Source organism: Oryctolagus cuniculus, chromosome 9, assembly GCF_051225735.1.
Source record: "Oryctolagus cuniculus isolate XC-2025 breed Fujian yellow rabbit chromosome 9, ASM5122573v1, whole genome shotgun sequence".
Lineage (NCBI taxonomy): Eukaryota > Metazoa > Chordata > Mammalia > Lagomorpha > Leporidae > Oryctolagus > Oryctolagus cuniculus.
This window is the reverse complement of record NC_142875.1, coordinates 53,024,771-53,048,943: the sequence shown is the minus strand read 5'-3', so window position 1 is coordinate 53,048,943 and position 24,173 is coordinate 53,024,771. Positions and strand designations below refer to the sequence as shown.

Sequence of the window (24,173 nt, the reverse complement as noted above, 5' to 3'; positions counted from 1 at the left end):
CACTCTGTCTGGATCGGACCTCTCCTAGCTTGAGCCCTCGGGCTTTCCTTCCTCAGCAGGCACCTCGGCTTCCTAGGCGGGTGCCTTGGGATGAAGTGGGGGCGTTTGAGTCTGTCTGGTGGTGTCGGGTGCAGCGGTGGGTGGCGAGGTGCATCTTCCGTCCCGAAGGTGGAGGAAGCGTTCAGGGAGGTCAACTGGGGGCCCCCTTCAGATCAAGTACTGCTTTCTGCGGCTGCCGCGGGCGTCCTGGAGCGGGAGGCAGCCCTACAGAGCTGCGTGAGCACTCTCGGCGAACTCCATGCCCTTGGTCTCATTGGTGTGGTACGTGCCCTTGTGCCGGTACAGGTAGTGTAGCATGACGAGGATGAGGCAGATCAGGACGAGGGCCATAGAGACGATCACGCCTGCAATGATGACAATGTCTAGCATGGAGGCCATCCTTGGGCCGAGCTCATGGCGCCGGCGCGAAGGCCGTTGAGGCCGCGCATCACTGATGGGCCCTAGGCGCCTGCCCAGGGTCAGGCCAGAGTGGGCGGCCCAGGGGCTGCGATGCAGCTGTGGCCCGGCCTGGGGTTCTTAAAACGGTTTTTGTTTTACGGAACATGCACTACTGATTTTCATTTAAAAGTCTATCTTATTTACAACACATTCTGAAATTTTAACTATGAGAATGTTAGCTGGAAAAATAGCAATAGACAGCATTGTAATAAGTATTTAGGCAAACTAACATCCCAGATCAAATAGTAGATCGAGATATTTCTTTTATTCCAAAGAAATAAAAGTAGCCTAAAATGGAAGAGCTGAATGTTTAATGACATTATGATATTATTCAGGATATAGCCTCCTCTTAGTTGCTTTGGTCCTACATTCAAAGCCAGAGATAGTTGGCTATAAGATCAATTTTCTGAAAAGCCATCTTATTCTCGACCTGCTTTTCTACATGCAGATTGGCAAATACACGGCCCTGCAACTACTTGCAGCTAGAGATTTTCTATTTAATTTTTATTTTATTTATTTGACAGAGTTAGACAGTGAGAGAGAGATAGAAAGGTCTTCCTTCCGTTGGTTCACCCCGCAAATGACCACCATGGCTGGCACTGCGCAGACTGGAAGCCAGGAGCCAGGTGCTTCCTCCTGGTCTCCCACATGGGTGCAGGGGCCCAAGAACTTGGGCCACAGCAGACAGCTGGACTGGAAGAAGAGCAACTGGGACTAGAACCCGGCATCCATATGGGATGCCAGCGCCGCAGGTGGAGGATTAACCACAGGCGGAGGATTAACCAAGTGAGCCACCGTACAGGCCCCAACAGCTAGATATTTTCTAAGAGGAACTCTTTGAGCAGTAACTTCCCAGGTGCAGTCTGATACATCCCTTATCCAAAAGATCCCTGGGCTTTGACCACTGTCCCTAGCGGTGACCACAGAGGGTTTCAAAACTACACTCTTATTTTGCCTGTTTATTTCAAAGGCAGTCAATAACCTACCTGAACGCCCAGGGCTCAAATAATTTTTATGGTAACAGCAGACTGAAAAATCCAGATATATTAACAAAATACATTTGCTAATATGTGTTAATATGTGTTGAGGAATGCATGTGTATGTACTTGTGTGTGTTCCGGAAAGAGAACATATGAGCTTATTATTTCCCAATTTTTATGTAATAAGAACTTTACTGTGACTAGTGTAAACGTATATGACAGCACTATGTAACATGTTTTCTTCTCAAAGAAATCAAAATGTCCCAAAGCCAGTAAAGGTAAATGATTATGTGTGTATATATAAAATTATATTTGTATTATAACATATATAGTATATAAGATATTTTATATATATATATAAAATTTTAGAATGTTTTGCAAAGACTAATGCTTTGTAAATTGTGGCTATTATTATCCTGAACATTATCTTTGAGTTTTATGAAAATGGTATCATCCTCGATGATACCAAGTCTAACTTGTTTTCATTCAATATTTTTTTCTAGGATACATTCATATTTTTATATATAAATGGTATTTGATTTTTATTGCCTATAATATTAAATTGTTTTTTATTTACTCTCCTCGCCTATCAGTGAGAATTGAGTTCTTTTCACATTTTAGCTATGAGGAACAATACAGATATGAACATTTCTGTAAATGTCCCTGTGTGTAAGAATTCTTTAATAGCAGTTTCCATTACTTGGTTCCTAAGTCAGTTTAGATACTGTTGACAGCTTTTGAGTGTAACACAGCAGTAAGGCTAAGTATTATTTGTTAAAGCTTTGTGTTCTAAAAATATACATAAGAATACTCTCATTGTAAAATATTATTGAACAATGTGGACCATGATCAAAACAGATTGAAAGCCACAGATCTCTAGGGTGGTAGAGTTGATAAACAAAAAGATTGTATGAATCTTTATTCTTTGGTTTTACCAATGTATACTATTACTACTAGCTTATCTCAGCCTTCCTTAATTCTTTCCCTTTTAACAGATATATATAGTCTCTTGACTTGTTTTTAAATTGTATTTCCACAATGAATAATTAACTCATGCATCCTCTCACATCATATAAAACATTTGTATTTTCTATTCTGTGAATTGCCTATTGCTAAATTTTTACCACTTTTGCATTAGGTTACCTAATTCTTAAGAATATCTAGTTCTGTAAATAGTCACACACTAATCCTTTGCTAGTTTTAGGTTGGGTAAATACAATCCTGGATTGTAACTCTCCTTGTGTTTTATGTTGTCTTTCAGTAAATAGAAGTACCTAAAACTTAAAATCTCTTTTCCCTCATGGCTGGCTCTTTTTACACCATGTTTAAAAAGTCTGTGAAGGGGCCAGCATTGTGATACAGCAGGTAAAGCTCCGACTGTGATGCCAGCATCCCATAAGGCCACTGGTTCAAGACCTGGCTGCTCCACTTCTGATCCAGCTCCCTGCTAAAGTACCTGAGAAATCAACAGAGGATGACCCAAATTCTTAGCCTCCTACATCCACACGGGAGACTTGGAAGAAGCTACTGGCTCCTGGCTTCAGTCAGCAATGCTCTGGCTGTTGCAGCCATTTGCGGAGTGAACCAATGGATCCAAGATTCCTTCTCTGTAAACTGTCTTTCCAATAAGTAATCTTTGTAAGAAAGAAAAAGTCTGTGAAGAATGTTACTGGAATTTTGACGGGGACTGCATGGAATCCATTAATGGATTTGGGTAGGATGGGCATTTTCATAATAGCCTTCCACTCCATGAACATGGAAGATTTTTCCACGTTTTTGTCTTCTTTCGTTAGTGTTACCTAGTTTTCGCTATAGAGATCTTTCACAATCTTGGCTAAATTTACTCCAAGGTATGTATGTATGTATGTTACTTTATTTATTTATTGTAGCTATTGTGAATGCTAACTTTGTCAACTTATTCCTATACTTTATCAGTTTCACATGGTCCTTTGTGGGCTAAATTATTATCACTATACAATTTTTTAGTTTTTCTACTTTTCAAATGAAACACACTTTTTATCATTATGAATTAACATGTTTGCCGTAAGTCTATTTTCCTTATTAACATAGTCTCCCTCTTTTGTATTTAGAAGAGAGTCATACCCACTTATTTGCATGTTGTCCATGGGTGCTTCAAGTTGAACACTTACAGCAGAGACTGGATGGCCTGCAAACCTGAAATATTTACTATCTGTGCAGTTAAGAAAAAAACTGCCAATCCTTGTTTCAAAAGATCCGTTAACAAAAGGATGTTGCTGGAAAACAACCTTATTTCCTGTTGATATACAAATAGTTCAATTCCACCCTTTCTCTATATAAAAAAGCTGCCTTAAATTGGAAGAACATTTACTTTCTCCTCATCACTTCGAGATACCTGACTTATATTTGGCTTCAACTTTTATTGTGACTACTAATCCCTAGTTACATTGGGAGTCTTTTCTTTCTGGCTGCTTCAGAGGCTTTTGTCACTGGAGTTCCGCAGTTTCACTATGTTGTGTTTTTTGAGTTTTAATCAGCCTTGGTACAATTTGTACTTCCTATTCAATGGCTTCCTTTTTTTTTTTTTTTTTTTAAAGATTTATTTATTTATTTGAAAGTCAGAGTTACAGAGAGAGAGAAGGAGAGGCAGAGAGAGAGAGAGAGAGACAGGTCTTCCATCCGATGCTTCACTCCCCAATTGGCCACAACGGCTGGAACTACGCCGATCTGAAGCCAGGAGCCAGGAGCTTCTTCCAGGTCTCCCACATGGGTTCAGGGGCCCAAGGGCTTGGGCCATCTTCCACTGCTTTCCCAGGCCCTAGCAGAGGGCTGGACTGGAAGTGGAGCAGCCAGGTCTCGAACTGGCGCCCATATGGGATGCTGGTGCTTCAGGCCAGGGCGTTAACCTGCTGCGCCACAGTGCCGGCCCCTCAATGGTTTCTTGAGCTGGGAAAATTTCAGCCATCATTTTGAACATCGTCCTCATTCTTTCAATTCCATCCTCTGGGACATTCATTATACATCCTATTCAACATGTTTTAAACTAGCATTTATACTTCTAATCCTACTGTCTCTCTGGATTGCATAGTACACAGTATTTAGATCAACTGGGCAATTAAATATCTGTTTCCTTAGTTGACTATAATTTCTCTTGAATCCACTGGTGTTTAATTTCTTTTAATATTGTATTTATATATTTATATTTTCACATATATATATTTATATTTTCACATATATAAATTTAGAAGCATAGTGATACTTCCTACCCTGCCCTCTCTCTCACTCAGACTCCTCCATCACACTTCCACTTCAGTAAGTTCTATTTTGTTTTTGTTTTTTTTTCAAAATTGCTTGACTCACTGGTTAAATTAGTTGTATAAGAGTCTTGTTCCACATAGGTATACTTGGGTTTGATTATCAACTCTGGCTATTGACTCCAGCTTGCTGCAAGTGCAGATCAGGGGAGGCAAAAGTGATGCTTCAAGTAACTGGATTCCTGCCACCTATGGGGGAGACCTCAATTGTGTTCCCAGGTCTGGCCTGCCCCAACCTTAATCACGGCAAGCATTTAGAGAGTGAAACAGAGGTTAGGGGTTTGTTTTCTCTGCCTCTCTCCATCTCTCAAATAAATATATTCACTTATAACTTTGAACAACACAGAGATCTTAAATTTTTATTTCTTAAGTACTTTAGTATATTGTGGCAGTTCTATGCTGTTATGTGTATTTCTGGGTATTTTTACAGTATTTTATGATTTTATGTTAGTAAGCATACAACCATACAAAGTCAAGGCTGAGCAGATCATTTAAAAATGTTTGTTGGGGCCAGCGCTGTGGCATAGCGGATAAAGTTGCTGCCTGCAATGCCGGCATCCCATATGGGTGCTGGTTTGAGTCCTGGAAGCTCCACTTCTGATCCAGCTCTCTGCTACAGCCTGGGAAAGCGGTGGAGGATGGCCCAAGCCCTTGGGCTTCTACACCTGCATGGGAGACCCAGAGGAAGCTCCTGGTTCCAGATCGGCACAGCGTTGGCTGTTGCGGCCAACTGGGGAGTGAACCAGTGGGTAGAAGACCTCTCTCTCTCTCTCTCTCTCTCTCTCTGCCTATCCTTTTCTCCCTATGTAACTGACTTCCAAATAAATAAATAAATCCTAAAAAAATTAAAAAATAAAATATATTTGTTGAGGGGGCCAGCACCATGGCTAGAAGGTTAAGCCTCCCCTGCAATGCTGGCATCCCATTTGGGTACCAATTCGAGTCCTGGCTGCTCTACTTCCTATCCGGCTCCCTGCTAATAAGCCTAGGAAAGCAGCAAAAGATGCACCAAGTCCTTGGGTCCCTACACCCATGCGGGAGACCCTGAAGAAGTTCTTGGCTTTGGCCTGGCTCAGTCCAGCCATTGCTGCCATTTGGGGAGTGAACTAGCAGATGGGAGCTCTCTCTCTCTCTCTCTGCCTCTCAAATAAATTTTTTTTTAAGATTTATTTATTTACTTGAAGGTCAGAGTTAACACAGAGAGAGGAGAGGGAGAGGCATAGAAGGAGAGGCAGAGAGAGAGAGAGAGAGTTCTTCCATCCGCTGGTTCATTCCCCAAATGGCCTCAATGGCCGGAACAGAGCCGATCCAAAGCCAGGAGCCAGGAGCTTCCTCCAGGTCTCTCATGTGGGTGCAGGGGCCCAAGGACTTGGGCCATCCTCTACTGCTTTCCCAGGCCATAGCAGAGAGCTAGATCAGAAGTAGAGCAGTCGGGACTCAAACTGGCGCCCATATAGGATGCTACGCCACAGAGTCGGCCCCATAAATAAATAAATCTTAAAAAAATTATTAAACTGTTGAACTGAAAACCAAGGAAGTCTTCAAAAGTAACATTTTACTAGTTTTAGAAATTACAAAGAAACTGAAATGTATTGCTAGATATTAGAAAGTAAGTACAATAATGAGATGGAAAACTGAAACCGTGTTGTTTGGGTTCAAATAACTCTTTGGCAGAAATATAGCTATGTGACTAAGTCTCAGTTTCTTCTTTTGTAAAATGGGTAAAATTAGTACCTATTCTATAGGGATATGTTAAGAACGGAATGACTATATGGACATGATTCAATCAATGCCTGGCATTTATACATGTCAGTCTTATGCAAAAGTTAGCAAACATTATTTTACTACTATAAAATCATTAATTTTTTTGACAGGCAGAGTTAGAGAGAGAGAGACAGAGAGAAAGGTCTTCTTTTTCCATTGGTTCACTCCCCAAATGGCCACTATGGCTAGTGAGCTGCAGCCGGCGCACTGCGCCGATCCAAAGCCAGGAGCCAGGTGCTTCCTCCTGGCCTCCCATGTGAGTGCAGGGTACAAGGACTTGGGCCATCCTCCACTGCCCTCCTGGGCCACAGCAGAGAACTGGACTGGAAGAGGAACAACCGGGACAGAATCCGGCGCCCTGACAGGGACTAGAACCTGGGGTGCCAGTGCCACAGGTGGAGGATTAGCCAAGTGAGCTGCGGCGCCAGCCAAAATCATTAATTTTTACTATTATTAAAATATCATTAACCAAATATCTCCAATTTATCAAGAAACCATTCAAAGATAGCCACTTTCTCGGTTACATCTGTTTATATATGCTTCTATCAATCATATGGGGGAATGCTAATTTTCATAGTTTCTATGAGAATATAAATGCTTTCTATTCAGAGATATTGGAAAATGATGGTACGCTGAATTAACTGGGAGTGAAATGGATTCATCCAATACCGGCTAGATTATTTGGCAGGGAAGGTATACAGATGAATTAAATATGGAAGGCAAGATGTAGTTCTCAACCTTAAGCGTAGCTATTATACCTCTAAAGATTTAATTTACATATATATGCACATTGTTGTTATTACTTCTAAATCTAATATGTGTTATGAGATTCTATTCTGGAAGAGAAAGTTAGTGTAGTTTCCTGTGTATTCTCCCCAAAGTATTGCTTTAACTTGAAATTAGAAATTCCTGATAAATTAGCTTAAAACATTGCTCAATGATACAATTAACAGTTGTCTTATTTTTCCCCAAAAGTAAAACCAAAAATACCAGTGTGCCTTTTGATTCTTCCCAAATTGTTTATATTCCAAATACAGCTTTACTGGACAGATGTCAGTCTTTTTTTATATGATAGAATCGTATTAAGTGATAAAATATAAAAACAGTTAGATAAAATATAAGTAGACTCCTAAAGATCCTTTTTGACTGTACTTATCTCAATTTCTGAGTCTTGGCCCACTTAAATAGCTTCATCTATCTACCTCAACATTTCTAACATATTATAATATCCTGTATATTTACTAATCTAGATAATTAGTTATGATTTAATTATTTGAAAAACTTTATGAGATGGCCGGCACCGCGGCTCGCTAGGCTAATCCTCCGCCTGTGGCGACAGCATCCTGGGTTCTAGTCCCACTTGGGGCAACAGTTCTGTCCCGGTTCCTCCTCTTCCAGTACAGCTCTCCGCTGTGGCCCGGGAGTGCAGTGGAGGATGGCCCAAGTGCTTGGGCCCTGCACCAGCATGGGAGACCAGGAAGAGGCACCTGGCTCCTCCCTTCGGATTGGCGCAGCATGCAGGCTGCAGCGCACCAGCCGTATTTGGCCACTTCGGGGGTGAACCAACGGAAAAAGGAAGACCTTTCTCTCTCTCTCTCACTGTATAACTCTGCCTGTCAAAAAAATTAAACAAAAATTAAAAAAAAGCTTATGAGCTTCTTGTTCAGAGTTATGTTTCTTTTCATAGTAGTGGACACTCAAGTTTTGTAAGCTCGAGAAGTTCTTTAGCATGGATTTCACTAACTTCAAAAATATTTTATTCTGCCTAAGTACTCTAAGTAATTAATTTTTGTTTCAAATCCCTAAAGTAAAACTAGAAAAATACGACTTAAAATCTCTATGCTTTCCAAGTGAGTGTGTGGTAGGTACTGGGAAAACAAGGCAGATTTTCTCATAGTCAGCAACCATGTACAAGTCTAACATTTCTCTGAACACTTTGGTTGGAGTTTGTTTACCTTTGAGAAGAGGTAATAATAATGGCTAATTTCTAGAAATTTCTGGTAGCTTCAATTTCAGCAATAAATGGAAAAGATTTTAATTTGAAAAAAGTCTTAAAAGTGTATTCCTGTAGTAGAACATGAAATAAAATATTTTAAAAATGAATACTAGTCACAAAGGCCTTCAATATACAAAGCATGTGATCTACTTGTCAGGTCTGAGCAAAATTATTTCCTTTTTAACTAAAATATTCACAAAAGCAAAAAATGGAAAATGGATTTTAAGAACTTAATGGAAAGTCAGTCTATTCTAAGAAACCTCGATATTGCTCAATAGATCTGTTAGGAAGTAACCTAGAATGACAGTAAAATTAATGAGATTGATTTTTCTAGTATTACCAGATCCAGTTAAAAGAATGTACCACTGAGACTAGGAGAGCCTGATATGCTATGCTATGGCAAAAAACAGTTCACTAGAAAATTTACTCCAAATTATTAGTTGAAATTTTGTGATTGTGAAGCTTATGAAAGTGGGAAACTATTCTTTGAGAAGCACACTAGAATATTCGAAAACATGATTCAACTGTTTCAGCTTCAAGATGCTCTTTACTGTATAGTTAATCTTAAATGAAACAACAAATTACAGATTAACTTCTCAGAGAGATCATATCAATGACCCTTCATCACTTTGTTATGAGCTCATTTGTGTTTCCTTCAAATTTTTGCAATGTTCTCAAGTAAATGATACTCCAATCAATTCTTGGAGAGTATGAATGTTCATAATGAAGGTTTTACCCAAAGCATAATTTGATTTGCCTTGTATGCTCTCTTTCTTTAGAAAGTGATACATGTGATAATTTTTCAAATTTTTCTAAGTATGGAACTAAACTGAATTTTTTTTAAAAAATAAACAGGTACCAAAAGTTAAGAAGAAATAAAAGGAACCTATAGTTAAAATATTTTCTTCTAAGTTTGGAGCTTTTTAGTCCTAAGTCTGGTATCAGAAAAACAAAGGTGCTACTGATGACATCAGCCCTATATGGAAAGTATAATCACACAAAATAAGCATAAAATGAAGGCAAAGCTGTGTATGATGTGGTTGTCATACAGTGCTTAAAGGGAGGTTTAGGTTTAGTGGTGGGGAAGTTTTTTTCTTTTTCTTTTTTTTTTTTTAAAGCTACCTCTCAAGGCCTCTCCAAGGGATATAGCCAACTAAGATCCCTCAATGTCCCATGTGAACTTGGTTATGCTTAAAACATAACAAAAAAGTATCCTTAGAGTAGGTGCCCTTCTCATTCTTTCTCCCTTCTCTTGTGTGTGAATAACAGAAAAGGGAATATCACGTTTTCAAGGGTAATCCTCTGAAATAAGGAATGGAGGATGCTTACTATTAGAATTGTATAAGCAGGCTTAACACTCAACCATAGGACTTGTACATGACTTTCTTTCCCCTTACAATATAAAATAAGTCCATTTACAATATTTATGGAGCAAACAAGAAATACTTAGTGGTTAGACACTCCTGTTTACTGTCTAGTTGGTCCACACAGTTGTCAGCATGAATGGCATTTAGAGTTGACAAATATCAAAGTTGGGTAATTTAAATCATTTGGCAAAATGAGTTTTGTTCTAGCTGTTCTACTTATCAAGAAAATTTAACACTAAAAATACCCTCTCATTGGATGATTTCATTTTTGTTTGGCAATTCACTATTTTAGACTGAGAATTCAGTGGAATAACAAACTGTATTTGTTTAACAGATGCAGTGAGATTAAATGAGTTATAATTGATTTTATATTTGTTCACTACAAGTATTTCAATTATATACCCCCAAAATCAACTTAAAGTCTGCAAATAGTATGAATGACACATCTTCAACTGGTGAAAAATAATTTTGACAAAAATGTATAAATAATCTAGAGACTAAAGTCATCCTTGAGAAATGGGTAGCTATTTATTCCATTCACAGTATCCTACTTGGAAGCATAAAATAAAAAAAGGATAAAATACTTAAAATATCAATCCTGTTAAAAAGAGATGAAAAAGGTAAAATTACTAATCTACCATATGTAGATAGCTAACTTATTTTGAGGGTATATGTTAATTATGTCATCTGATCTTCAAATGCATCCCTAAGAAACAAATGCTATTAAGTCTCAGGAAATAGGTTGAGTGAAGTTAGTCACATAACTAGTAATCTTCAGAGGTGGCTTAAACTTGGGACTGCCATCTCAGCCACACGCTGTCTTCCCATTAGGGAGGTAAGCAGCAAAACATTACCTTCAAAAACAAACCAACAAATTGGGTGAGGCCTGCTATCAGAATTCATCAATTACTTAAGAGGTAAAGAAATGAGAGCTAATAATTTATCTCCTTGATTGTCATCATACAATTCAGATGGGAGTTACGGTCAAACATGTGGGGAAATGAATTTTAGGGAGGAAGAGACTGCATTTTATGGGAAGGAAACTAATCACTACAACAAATGGCACATATTTCTGTATGCATATACAAGAAAGAAAAATAATGGCATCACAAATCCCTCCTATTTTGTATGTGTGTTGTAGCAATCTCTTATTTTGCCGACTAACCTGAAAGTAGGGTTTCCAGATATTAAGGGCTTTAGAAACCATTAATAAAAAGGATGTCAAATGGTCTTTTCCCAAAAGAAAATGTGTATGCACTCAGAATCAGAGCTACACAAACCAAAATGCATTCTACATGGGAACATGTGATATTGTAAACTCAGAGGGCCCATATAGCAATTATCTATGTCTCACTAAAACACAAAAATAGTATGTTTTAATAGGTAAATTTGATAAGAAAAAGTATTTGAAACAGGTTATATATAAGGAGACATAACAAAAGGGCATAAAGAGGTGAAAACACTAGAAAGTATTGTTCAAAGACAAGATGTTAAAACAAATAAGGAAGGTATCAAGAGAAATATGCTAAGTACCTAAGAGTATTGCACTGCGCTAACAATTTTTGATAGAAAAGAGCAAAAGAATTCTTAGCAAAAAATAAGTGATGCACCATCAAGATAAGAACTGAAAGTGTTCAAACTGTGTAATTCAGTCCATGTAAGCTAAAGCAGTTAGACTAAGAATCCTCTAATATGAATGGGAAGTGGGACCAGAATATACATTTACTGCAAGAGGCAACAGTGACCAATGACCTACAGGAAAATTAGGTTTAAAGTCAAACAACAAATATGAACATGCTACAGTTGATGAAAAATAAAACGAATATGAGGTTGCTAACAGAATCCAACAAAAATCCTATAATGAGTTCAATTTATCTTGTAGAAGCATGATATCATCTATTAATAACAAGTAGATTGGTAATGGCATGTAATGAGCCTAAAAACAGCCAGATATGAAAAATGATGATTACTGTTATATAATACTACATGACTAAAGGCATGAACTTCACTTGGTATAACTCTTGTTGCCTGGGCGGGATGTTTAGCCTCACAAAAGGCCAGCTAAGATGCCCATATCCTACATTATAATACCAGGGTTTGATATGCCATTTGGGCTCCTAACTCCAGTTTCCCTCTACTGCAAACCCTGGGAGGCAGCAGTTACGGTGTACGTGGATGGGTTCGAACCAAGTATGTGGGAGACCTAGAAAATGCCTTCATTCTTGGTTCCCAGCTTTGGCCCTGAACTCAATCTAGCTCCAGCCATTTCGATAATTCGTTGAGAGAACCAGTGGGTGAGGGCTCTTTCTCTGCTTCTCTTTCTTCTATCTCCTTTCTACTTAGCAAATTAAAAAAAAAAAAAAAAAAAAAAAAAAAAAAAAACCTTGAAGTCTAGTTGGTCCCTCATTTACTCAGCCCATAATGAGTATACTTCCAATCTGAACTTTACACTTCACATGAGCCCCACAGAATACACAAATCTATTATAGAAATGTGCTGCTTTCTGTCACCTGTCTCCCACCTCAGAGACCAGGCCTCACATTAATAAATTAATAACTAATAAAGAGGACATTTCATGCTTTGAAATAGAACGAGACCTGAAAACCTTCTTCTATCATGAACCCATCGACTTAAATAGAATGTTGTACCAAGGGGTAAGAAAATGAAGTATGCCTTGTATTTACTCGTACTTAGTGTCTCCAGCAAGTTAGCAAGAACACACTTGAAAATTACAAGCTTGACTTTTCCTGCTAACTCTGAGCAGCAGTGTACTTGAAGCTGTTCAAAGTACAGCCTTTGGAATCAGGCAGGCTTCTATTCAAACTGAGCTCCGACCAACTCTAATGTGCCTTTGCAAAGGCATAGCACCTCCCTAACTCAAATTTACCCCCAGGTAGTACTCTGCACCTCAGAGAAACATTGTGAAGACCACATAGGCACTACATGTAAGGCACTGAGCACATGGCCTAGCAAGAAATAAGCACTAAATCAATAGGAATTAATCCTGGTTTTCTCCTGTTAACAGACATAAAAAAGATGCTAAACAAAATTACAAAGAAGACTCCCATTTGGGGGGAGGTTGATCAGTCATTCTAAATGTAGTCAATGTCAATAAGCATACTATACTATCTATAGATTGTTCACATAATAACACAGAAAGAATTCCCAGTTAAGAATTCTTAAATACAAGAAGGATGAGTTAAACTCCTGTCAAAATGAACAGCTGTTCCTCAAGAGAAGCTACAAGATTTTAAAACTTTTCCCCCTTGGTCTACATGGCTTGAGGCAGCAGCCTGGAACAGATGCTCTTCCAACAGCTATTGTAATAATGCTCTTATAAGCAAGCAAGCAAGCAAGCAATAAATAAATAAATAAACAAACCAGCCAACCAACCAACCAACCTGGAGAGTTATATATATATATATACACATTAGCTGTGAGCTAGCAATTGTGATGAGTATATGAATTAGTAAAAGTTAAAGGGAAAGGCTTTGATAAATAGTTTTAATTGCTTATGCTTAAAATCTGAAACAATCTTGAATATAAGTATTTTTGGATATTCATAAACCAATAAATGTAGACTTCTAAAAGAATTTCCAAGGAGGATAGGTTTTACGTTAGTGATGCATATTTAACAAGAATTAGCACAATTCAGTCATATATAGTACAGAGCCTAGTCAGACAGCCTACATTGTATCTAAATTCTTTGCTAGCTCTGTAGTGAGGCAAGTCAGGATCTCTCTATGCCTTGGTTTTCTTATCAAATGGTTAGAGTAACAGTATACATATCACAACTGATTTTTGTTATAAGGACTAAGTGATTGAATACAGTGCCCAGCACATGGTTCGCATCTCATGTATTAGCAATTAAAATATGTCACCTATTGATGATCTGCCACTCAACAAATTTATCTATTATATGTCATGAACTTCACTAGAGACACAGATGTTACTACCACAGATCAGAAAGATAAGTACGATAATTTAGCCAGTGTTCTAGGCTCTGGTAACTAAAGTGGTCAGAACTTGAATGAAAACCTTCCATGGAAAACTGCCATAGAAAGGAATACATGTGGAGTGAGGACATGGTTCAACATGAAATACAAAATGGAAATGACAAAGAATACACCTAAATGTCAGTAGCAAATATAATAACAGAAACATCTTAACAGTATTTTTTTTAAAAAAAGAAAGTATGTGGGGCCGGCACGGTGGTATAGTAGGCTAAGTTTCTACCTGCAGAGCTAGTTTGTGTTCCAGTTGCCCCATTTCTGATTCAGCTCTCTGCTATGGCCTGGGAAAGCAGTAGAAGATGGCCCAAGTGCTTGGGCCCTTGCCGTCATGTAGGAGACCTGGAAGATGTTTCTGGCTTTAGATCAGCCCAGCTCCAGCTACTGTGGCCATCTGGGGAGTGAACCAGTGGATGGAAGACCTTTCTGCCTCTCCCTCTCTCTGTCTGTAACTCTATCTCTCAAATAATATAAATGAATTCTTAAAAATATGTGTATGCATTTTTACCTTTGTATTTATGTGGCTCTCCAGAACAGACCTTCAGTACATTTAAAATTCTACACCTGTAGCTAAAGACCTGATTACTTTATTTTTTCAAGACTTTTTTTTTTAAGGTTTACTTTATTTATTTGAAAGATAAGAATTACAGAGAAAGGTAGAGAGAGGAAGAAGGAAGGGGGTGGATCTTCCATCTGCTGGTTCATTCCCTTTCAAATGGCCACAATGGCCAGAGCTGAGCTGATCCAAAGATAGGAGCTTCTTCAGGGTCTTCCACATAGGTGCAGGGGCCCAAGCACTTGGACCATCCTCCACTGCTTTCCCAGGCGTGTTAGCAGGGAGCTGGATTGGAACAGCTGGGACTTGACCAGCACCTACGCAGGATGCTGGCACTGCAATATGGGGCTTTAACCCATTGTGCCACAGCGCCAGCCCCTAGACCTAGTACTTTCATACTGACTCATTCAAGTGACCTTGCCTTACAAAGCAAAATAATATACAATTTAGTATCCTCCTAAGAGATCAGAGGACTCTTACAAAACATTTATTTGTTAAGGTTTTTGCCAATATTAGCACTGCGTACTTTTAAACAATATCTATATATTTAACAATTCCAGCAGTACAACCATATTTGCCTTCCCAAAGAATTAGAACAATAAATACCTACATGAAATCTCAGGACCTCAATACAACCACTTCCGTTTCAGACTTCTATATACTTTTTATTCTAAATAAAATTTCTTCTCCAAATTCTTTTATTTAAAAGTTTTTATATTAACCTTTAAAAAATTTTAATTTAGCTTGATGTGTGATGAACCTGTGATAGCAGCTACTTCTAGGACCCTTGCAAACTCTAAATGACAAGGAATGTGATGGTACTTCAAAAAGTTTGTGGAAACTGGAATTATTTATTTTGGTGCAGAATACTTGAAATCCCTGCATAAAAGTGAAGTAGGCAGGTATACAGGTTAAAATCAATTAGGTTTGTGAGCTGGAATACCATGCCTTAGCCACGCCCCTGTGTGACCTCACACCCTACCTGATACCTTCACCACACCCCTGTGTGACCTCATGCCCCTACCTGGCCACCCCTGGGTGCCCACCAGCCAATCAGGTTAATTAACCACTCCCCTTTGGAAGTGGGTTAAAAGCCTGGGACACAGTGTGTCCTGGGCCTTCTCTTCTTCCCTGGCCTCTTGCCAGGAGGGGGCTTGCTGTAGTCCTGCGCACCTCCAGGGCACATGCCTTTGGGCCATCCGCCCTAGGCTTCATGGCCTAGATGCTTCTCTACACGGCTGGTTCCTGGTGCTCGGTATGAACCCAGATTTACCTCTCTCTCTTAATAAAGCTCTCACTCTCCTATGCATCTTTCACACTAAATAAAAGCCTAAAATGTACCATGCTGCCTCATTTAGAATTCTTCTCTAAATATTGGCAAGAACCCTCTTGGGCTTATTAATATTGGGGATTTATTAGCAAGCACATGGTGAAATCGTATGGCATCCCAAATTCCGGTAGTATATGTGGCACCCCAGATAGCGTTTCTGGGGAATTTTAAAGGGCCACATTTCTATATAAATTTTAGGGGGTCATTCTCTGATTTCAAAAGGAGTCTTCAAAGTGTCCAGCCCCACCAAGATGTCAAAGGCAGAGAGAAGACACAATGTGGCCCAAGTCCCCAAGTGAACAAAAAACAAGTGTTCTCCATAAATTGCACTGTTAGCATAGACTTTTCTAGGATGGTGCAAGTTTTTAGATTTAAAAAAAAAAACACATTTATAAAGCAGGCAATTCCTGGGCTTGCAAGTGATGTCTCAGGAATCAGCCAAGGGCCAGTTATTTCCATGGAATGTGTTGCATTTGAGCACCCCAAAGCTGAATTAACCCTGGCAGTTAGGTGCCAGAAGTCAGCATAAACATGTAGTATGTATTACTTCATTTAATACTTAACAGAAAGGAATTAACACCTCTTTTTATAGTATGGAAACTGAGGTCCAGAAAGGTTAAATGGAACATAGGCACATAACTAGTGTGGAAACCACACGTAGCTCTCTTAGATGTTGGCAAAGCCTTTGCTAGTTCCACCTATCCACAATGCCTAATAATACACTGGAATATTTAAAATAATATATTGTATAATACATGGCACATAAATATATCACAAACTCATCATTGATAGTGAAAAAATAATCTCAAAAACCACTGTGATTTTAGAATGATTCTAGAAGAAATAAACTAGATTTGTAAGTGATTGGGTACTGTAGATATTTTCCTTTAATGATGCCTGTTTGGTAAAAGGTGATCTAATCATAATCAAGTGATAATAACCAGCTCCAATAAACTTCATGATGTTTTCCTGTGATTAAAAAGAACCATCTCTTTAAATTCAACCTTCCTTTTCTTTACACCACAAAACTTTTTAATCCTCACAAACATTTGCTGAAATATAAAAATGACTTACTCTTCTATTAAGAATAACAGTTTTTCATTGTAGAAATGTATCACATTTTCACAGGGAGGCAACAATGCCTTCTCACTTTAATACGTGTGTGGTTTTTTTTTTTTCCCCCCATCTAATCAGCTAATACTTTTCAAAAGATCTTTTTAATGCCTAAATGAAAGGATTCCACATCAAAGACCTGACCTCCCTATTAAAGTCTCTAAAGGAAACCCTAAGAATGTAAAATCTATTCAAAGGCAAATCACAGGTAGCTTATTGTACAATGCATTAAGAAAAGAAAAGGAAAAAAAAGCTTCATAAGAGCTGTATGGAATTTGGTAAAATTATACCACAAAAATACAAATTGATCTTAAGCATAAAGAAACAATTTCATAGCCAAAAACTTATTACAAAAGTGCTCTGTAATCAGCCAGGAGGAAGTCTTTATGAAGAACTTCAGAATTTGTCACTTTTTCAATCAAAATTTCTGATTACAGCTTCATGTTGAAAAGGCCAAAAAGAGAACAAACCTCACATTTTTCAATAGATTTAAAACCTGAAATTTTAAAAGCTAACTTCCAACATCAGAAAAGGTAGGTTTCACTGCAGACAACAAGAGTGGAATGAAGTAATGCAATAATAATAGATAATAACAGATTGAATAGTATAAAAACACTTTTAAAAACTAAATTTTTAGCATACCATGAATGCTGTTCTGAAGTTATTCAAGTCAGTAAAAAAGTCTTCCACGGACACTTTCTTCACATCAATGGCATAGTATCCCATTACACTCTGGTACAATTTTTCCATGTTTGCATGTAACTTTGAAAGGTTCCCATATTGTTCTTTTGCATCGGTAACAAAGCTGTATAGTATAGTTAAGGCTTTCTGAAATTTACAAAGTAATAAACCCAGTGTTCAGTTATTACTGGCACCGTGATTATATCAGTGAAATTCCAAAATAATTTCTAATGATCATTCCCACAAATCACTTTAAACAATGAAAACAATATTGCACAAAAATGAAATTTTCAATTCAATTTCTAGTTAACTTTGACAAAACTACAAGAAAACTCAAGTACGTATATATTTTAACATTTTTTCTTTCCTAATTAATTTCAAGTAACAATTTCTTCCAGCTTGCCATAACAAAAATCTATATCATGCAGATCATGCAAGTTATAGTTCAGCATGAATAATTGGAGTAATACCGAAATCAGCAATGGAGGCACTGAGTGAAACTAGACAACATGGAGTCAATTCATACCTCCTATAATTGGGAGTAGTGTACCTCTAGATAAGGCCCTTACCTTGCTGTGTCAACTTCCTCATGTGTAAAATAAGAATAACACTGCCAATTGACTTACAGTGTTGTTGCAGGGACTCAAAGAGTTAATACTCACAAGGTTCACTGAGTAGTATAAATAAATACTTTTATTGTCCTTTTATCCATTTTAAGGATCATTAAAAACTTCTTACGTTATATAAGCAAACTAAATGTTTTAACTTCATTTTTGGAAAATTTGGACATAATTTCTTCCATGCATTATGACTAAAAATTATGCTTATCCTCACACATGCATACTCATACAGAAATGTTTTCTCATTATAACATAGTTCAAAGCACACTAAAATTGAGTACACTAATTTAATGTGGATGTGATAGTACCTAGATTTTCTAAATAAATCATAGAATTTCCTCCTTTGTTATACAACAAAATACTGATATATTCAGATATGAAATCACTACCCTACACTCTGAAAAGATGACTCTTCGAGAATCACTCACAATTGTCTATGGTTCATTTGGTATGTAAAGAAATAAAACATAGCTAAACTTACAGCAGCCAGCTTTTTTTTTAAATCTATGATTAATGCAGAAGTATAAACAGACATTAATAACATTTTCAAGAATCAAAAAAAAACAAAAAACAGATTCAATCTAAAAGAAATACATCAAATTGAAATGTCCGTATCTAAAAATAACAATTTTTTCCCAGAATTTCCAAAAGATGGTTCTTCCGGTCAGAGTTTTTCCCAGCACAGGATGAAATAAGGAAATTAAAGTAACCCCCTTGTTTTGAGAAAGAAAATAAAATACAAAGAAAAAGGAAACAGAACTAAGGTAAGGAGTAAAGCCAGGACACACAATAGGATTCCAATAATTAGAACCCTACCTCCCAGCAAGAAAATGAGGCATTCCAAACATCACAACTCACCTGTACCCAAGTCTACCTTCAATCAACAGGTTATCTATTACCCTCCTATCCCTGTTTCTTTTCATACTCTGCTAAGTAATATATATATAGTAGTTCAGAAAGAATAGATTAGAAGGTAGGGAGTGTGGATTCCAATGCATGTACTGATGTTTTAATGACCTTAAAAAAATCATAGATCTGTATATGACTGTTTATATTCATCTGAATAGCAAAATGCCTCTCTACCCTTTCTTGAATCTAGATGTTACTAGTGCCAGTGACCGATGTGTTTATGTATGATAACATCTTGAAATTCTTGAATGAACAACAAAACATTTAGTATAATTAGTCAAACTACAGAATCACAAGCAATTATAAGAATGGAGTTACACATGACAGGTTTTCATGTATATCATCAATATTCATGAAAAGTTATAGGTAATGTGAATTTATATGTAAAGATCATATTTGAAATTCACTCAGAAACTACCATTAAATGGAACATGTAGTGATGCATTTCAATGTGAAGTATCAGATATCAGCATCAATTTATAAATTGGTTTACCTATTCAATCTATAAACTCTCACCTCAAATCATGCATGTCCCAGATACAGAATATATATATAAGATTTTTTATACAGAATATATATATAAGATTATTTATATAATCTTAACTCCTAAAAAGAAACTGTTTTCTGCCTTTGCTTGTCCAAACCTATCATTCAGCAGTTTGTTCAATTCTTCTTTTTGTATGATGCCTTTACTCAACTGAACAGCTATGACTAACGAATAATCATTTCTTTCAATGGAAATAGCATTTATAATCCACTGCACTTCTTTGGAAAGTCATGAGACATAGGCTCCTGGATCTATAACAAGGTTGTGATTTTTCCCTTCTAGTCTCATCTTTTAGTACTGCTTTGTCTCTATCACATTTCTGGCAAAGATGGTCATCTCTCATTGTCACCTCCAGATGCTATGTTCTACCTTCTTAGCTGAATTAAGACAAGTCAACTGCAAGTACATCAATGCTGATTACTTATTTCACCTCAGAGGCATCATTCTTAGACTTGTTGCCAAGAGTACGAGGTATCTTCAAAATTCTGATGAAACAGCATGGAACTTCTATTCATAAAACTGCACATAAACATGTTAATGCACATGCACAAAAACCATTTGAATTCATATTAAAAACCAATGGAATCTCTGAAATGTATCCTAAAAATGAGCTAAGGGTACTATTTTGATGAGTGTCCCTAACTGTATGGTGCTATAGCTGCCCCTTTTCTGCCCATATCACTGCTTCTAAGATTTGCGTGTTAATAATAGACACTTCACAAACACTAGTAATTTCATGCTAACACCTAGAAGTAGACCATTCTTAAGAATCCATTTGGCAAGCAGGTTGAAATAAAGCAATGACTTTTTTTTTTTTTAGAAAAGAAAGATTTTCAGGTTAAGATTACAAGAAACATCAGTAACAAGTCTATGCATGTTTTCAAAAACAGTACAATTCTAACAAAAGATGCAATAGAAAGATGGCCAAGATCTAGAATGATCTAGAAGATCTAGAATGACAGCTTTGTTCTAATAGCTAGAGAGCTTTTATGTGAATATTTTATCATAATATATATATAATAATTTACTCCCAAAATAAATGAAGTGGAGCTCTGAATAACAAGAATGAACCTCAGGACTAGCAAAACTGATTAAACTGAAACAATTTTGGAAATATCCAAATTCTCAGAATTTACAAAACGACTGATAGGATAGAATAATTGGTCAACATGAATGAGACATATACCATTGGCACTGATGAGAAATGGAAAACATTAGTCATCAATATCATCCAGAAGAATAAAGAAGCCGGGCTGGTACCGTGGGACAGTGGGCTAAGCTGAGGCCTGCTTGCTGGCTGACCCACTTTCAATCCAGCTCCCTGCTAATACACCTGGAAAAGCAGCAGAAGCTGAACCAAGTCCTCGGGTCCCTGCACCCAAGTGGGAGTCCCGGAAGAAGCTCCTGGCATCAGCCTGGCATAGCTCTGGCAATTGCAGACATTTAGGGGGTGAATCAATGGATTCTCTTTTCTCTTCTTCTCTTATCTCTACCTTTCAAATAAAATAAAGAAACATCGCTATCCTTGTGTGAACTGTTAAACTCTAAATAAAAGTAATGCCCATTTCAGTTAGTAATCAGGCTTTAAGTATTTTTCCCCAAAATAAAGTTTTATATTTGTAAGGACCTTTGAAATTATACGTAAGATACTGAACAAACATTTGGTAACACTAATTACAAAACATTGATATGCATTCCAACTACTTGATGTCTTCAGTAATATGTTTTGTTTCCCTTTACATGTATCAAGCTAAGGGAAAATCTTAATGAATTTCTTTTTGAGACACTATAATCCTCACATTTGAAAGATACGTGACAGCCAGATCTTCGTTCACATGCAATGAAACACAACTATTTAGTGAAAGTCAACTAAGGAACACAAGTAAGACCTGGAATTCTTCTCCTGTCTGGCAGTTGAGCTTATTCCCAAACTGTACCATAAATACATCCTACATTTAATCTTAGGCCACACCCTCATGACTGCACTTCTGCCATATCAACCATGCCTACAACTTCCATTATCATAACTTAAAAGGACCAGCTTCGATCAGCCCCAAGTCTCATACCTTTAATAGATTTTCAAGTTTCCTGGATTAAGCCAACTATTCCAAAAGTATTCCTTGTATCTTACTGTATTCCACTCTTCTAAACACTCGGAAAAGAGGATCTAGCAAAACAGGCAAAATCGCTGCTGTCATGAAACATGAGAACACTTCAATACCTACCTATGTAAAAAAAAAAAACTGAATTAAAAGCTAATGTGTGTTTTCAATTAAATTTTTGAGGACCACTTCCTATGTTCTAGAGTAAAATACAAATGACTGAGATATTCATAGTGATAAGCATGATGAAGAAAATAAAACTTTGAATATTCTATACAGTGACAGGATAATTCAGGATGAGTAGTCAGGGAAATCATGATTAAGAAGTTAAGAGACTAAAGCAACTCAAGCATAACTATGAAATAACAGTGAGCACTAGGTTGTATAGCACTGTCTGTAAGGTGATAAGACATCAGGAAAGAAAAAGATAATTAGTTTGAAGATAATTAGTTTGAGGATAAGAAGCAAGCTATTCAATCTGTCTCTCTCTCTTTATTCCCACCACCCCCCAAACCGTTTAACATTTATTTATTTGAAAGGCAGAGTTAAGAGACAGAGAGGGAGTGGGAGACAAAGTAGATCTTCCATTCACTGGTTCATTCCCCAAATGGCTGCCATGGCTGGGCTGGGCCAGGGCAAAGCCAGGAACTAGGAATTCTATTCTGGTCTCCCATATAGATGGCAGGGGACCAAGCACTTGGGCCACCTCCAGCAGCTTTCCCAGGTGCAATAGCAGGGAAGTGGATTAGAAGTGGAGCAGCTGAGACTCAAATAGGTGTTGCAGGCAGCACCTTAACCAGCTGCACCACACTGGCTACCTCTTATCCTGGGTCTTGAAGTTTGTTAAGAATGGGTTAAGTGGATAAGAGGAAAGAACGGAGCACAGAGGAAGGATAAGTGAGATGATTAACTCAACAGATGCACCTTCGCTACAATAACTAGTCCACTAACTCAACTTCCCACTCAGATAGCTGGGGCTATGTCTTGTACAAACTTCCATTTCATTCCCTACAATCTTCTATTTCACTTCCTCACTGCAGTTCAATTAAAGAAAAATATATTGATGTAGTCTATGCAACAGAGAATATCAAAACAAGTGAAGTCTCTCAATGAATGTACTGGGATGGTGTTAGCATTTATCCAGTATTTCAGAAATACCAAAGCCATTGACATATAGAGAAAAAAAAAAAAAAGAAAGCACAAAAATCAACTGAGATTTCAACAAAGAAATTTAAAGAATATAACCTGAGAAAGAGTGAAGTAACTTGTCACATAAGTTGTCAGAAATACAAGAATACATAAATATACAGCAAAACTTCTTTTTAGAGACTCAGCAGAGGTGTAAGAAGAAAACAAAACCAAAGGGCAAGACTTGTGCAAGGGATATTTCAAGGGCAATGTTCTAAGAACTATTTATTTTCCTTAAAATAAGAAACATTACAGAACTTAAAGGTCAAAAAAGGAGTGGGTACTATCTGACACAAATTCTGATATTTTTAAATTTTCTCAATAATAATTAAATAAGTATGTATATCTCATATGCAGTGTTTGCATTTGATGATACTGATGACCCTACCTGAAATTTGTATTTCACATTTTTCAAGTAAATATTTCTGTGCAGCTATTCAACTCTAAATATAGCTTTGCTTTGGTTTAGCAATTGGAAAGTAACAATTATTATTTAAAAAAGTCAATGATATATGAAATAATTGTACATGATTTTTAAAGGCATACTAAATTCATATTTTTATATTAAGAAATTGATATAAAAGCAGGAATACACTGGAAGAATAAAAATACAATTTATTATAATGGGCACTATTAGTAAAATTTCATGTAACCAAAATTAATTTTTGTAATTTAAAACAATTGACAGATTAACAGTCATTAAATCATACTGTTTAAACCAAAATGCACTTGTAAACATGCACTTTTAGTAATATATTCTTTCAGAATTGGATGAGGAACCAAAAAATTGATATGTGCTTCAACTAACAAGTATTCAGTGTAAAATATAAACAAAGTTTGAGCATTAGTAACTTAAACTTCAGTTAAATACATTATTATTCATTGTGCATCTTAGCTTCCAAATTCTTCCATTTTCTAAAATTTAAGAAGCTCACAATTTGTCATTTTAATAAGATCTGTATAAATGCATTTAATATTCAAAATCTGACTTGTTGTCAGTCCTAATTAAAGTAAACAAGGCCTCGCAATGAATGAATTTAATTACTTCGAAAGTAGTATGTCTAACTAAGATGAAAAGCAAACGAGTGCAATCTAATCTCAGCAAAGAATATTTATGATTATAAGCTTTGTCAATAGCAAAGTGCACCAACTGTTCATATATCTGACTTCCAAGAGGTACATGAATGCTAATCAGTTCATTAGAGGCATCTAGGTTGTG

At 37.0% G+C, this 24,173-nt stretch overlaps 1 protein-coding gene across 7 annotated transcripts in view; it reads right to left on the bottom strand.

Annotated features, from left to right (window-relative positions):
* The window catches only part of DIAPH3 (diaphanous related formin 3), a 544,053-nt gene that overhangs the window by 174,464 nt on the left and 345,416 nt on the right, over positions 1–24,173 (bottom strand). For all 7 annotated transcript variants that reach the window (XM_051850009.3, XM_051850008.3, XM_089303626.1 and 4 more), the window contains one exon: positions 17,550–17,715. In XM_051850009.3, the coding sequence (XP_051705969.3) occupies positions 17,550–17,715 (166 nt within the window). The remainder of the gene's footprint in view (positions 1–17,549; positions 17,716–24,173) is intronic.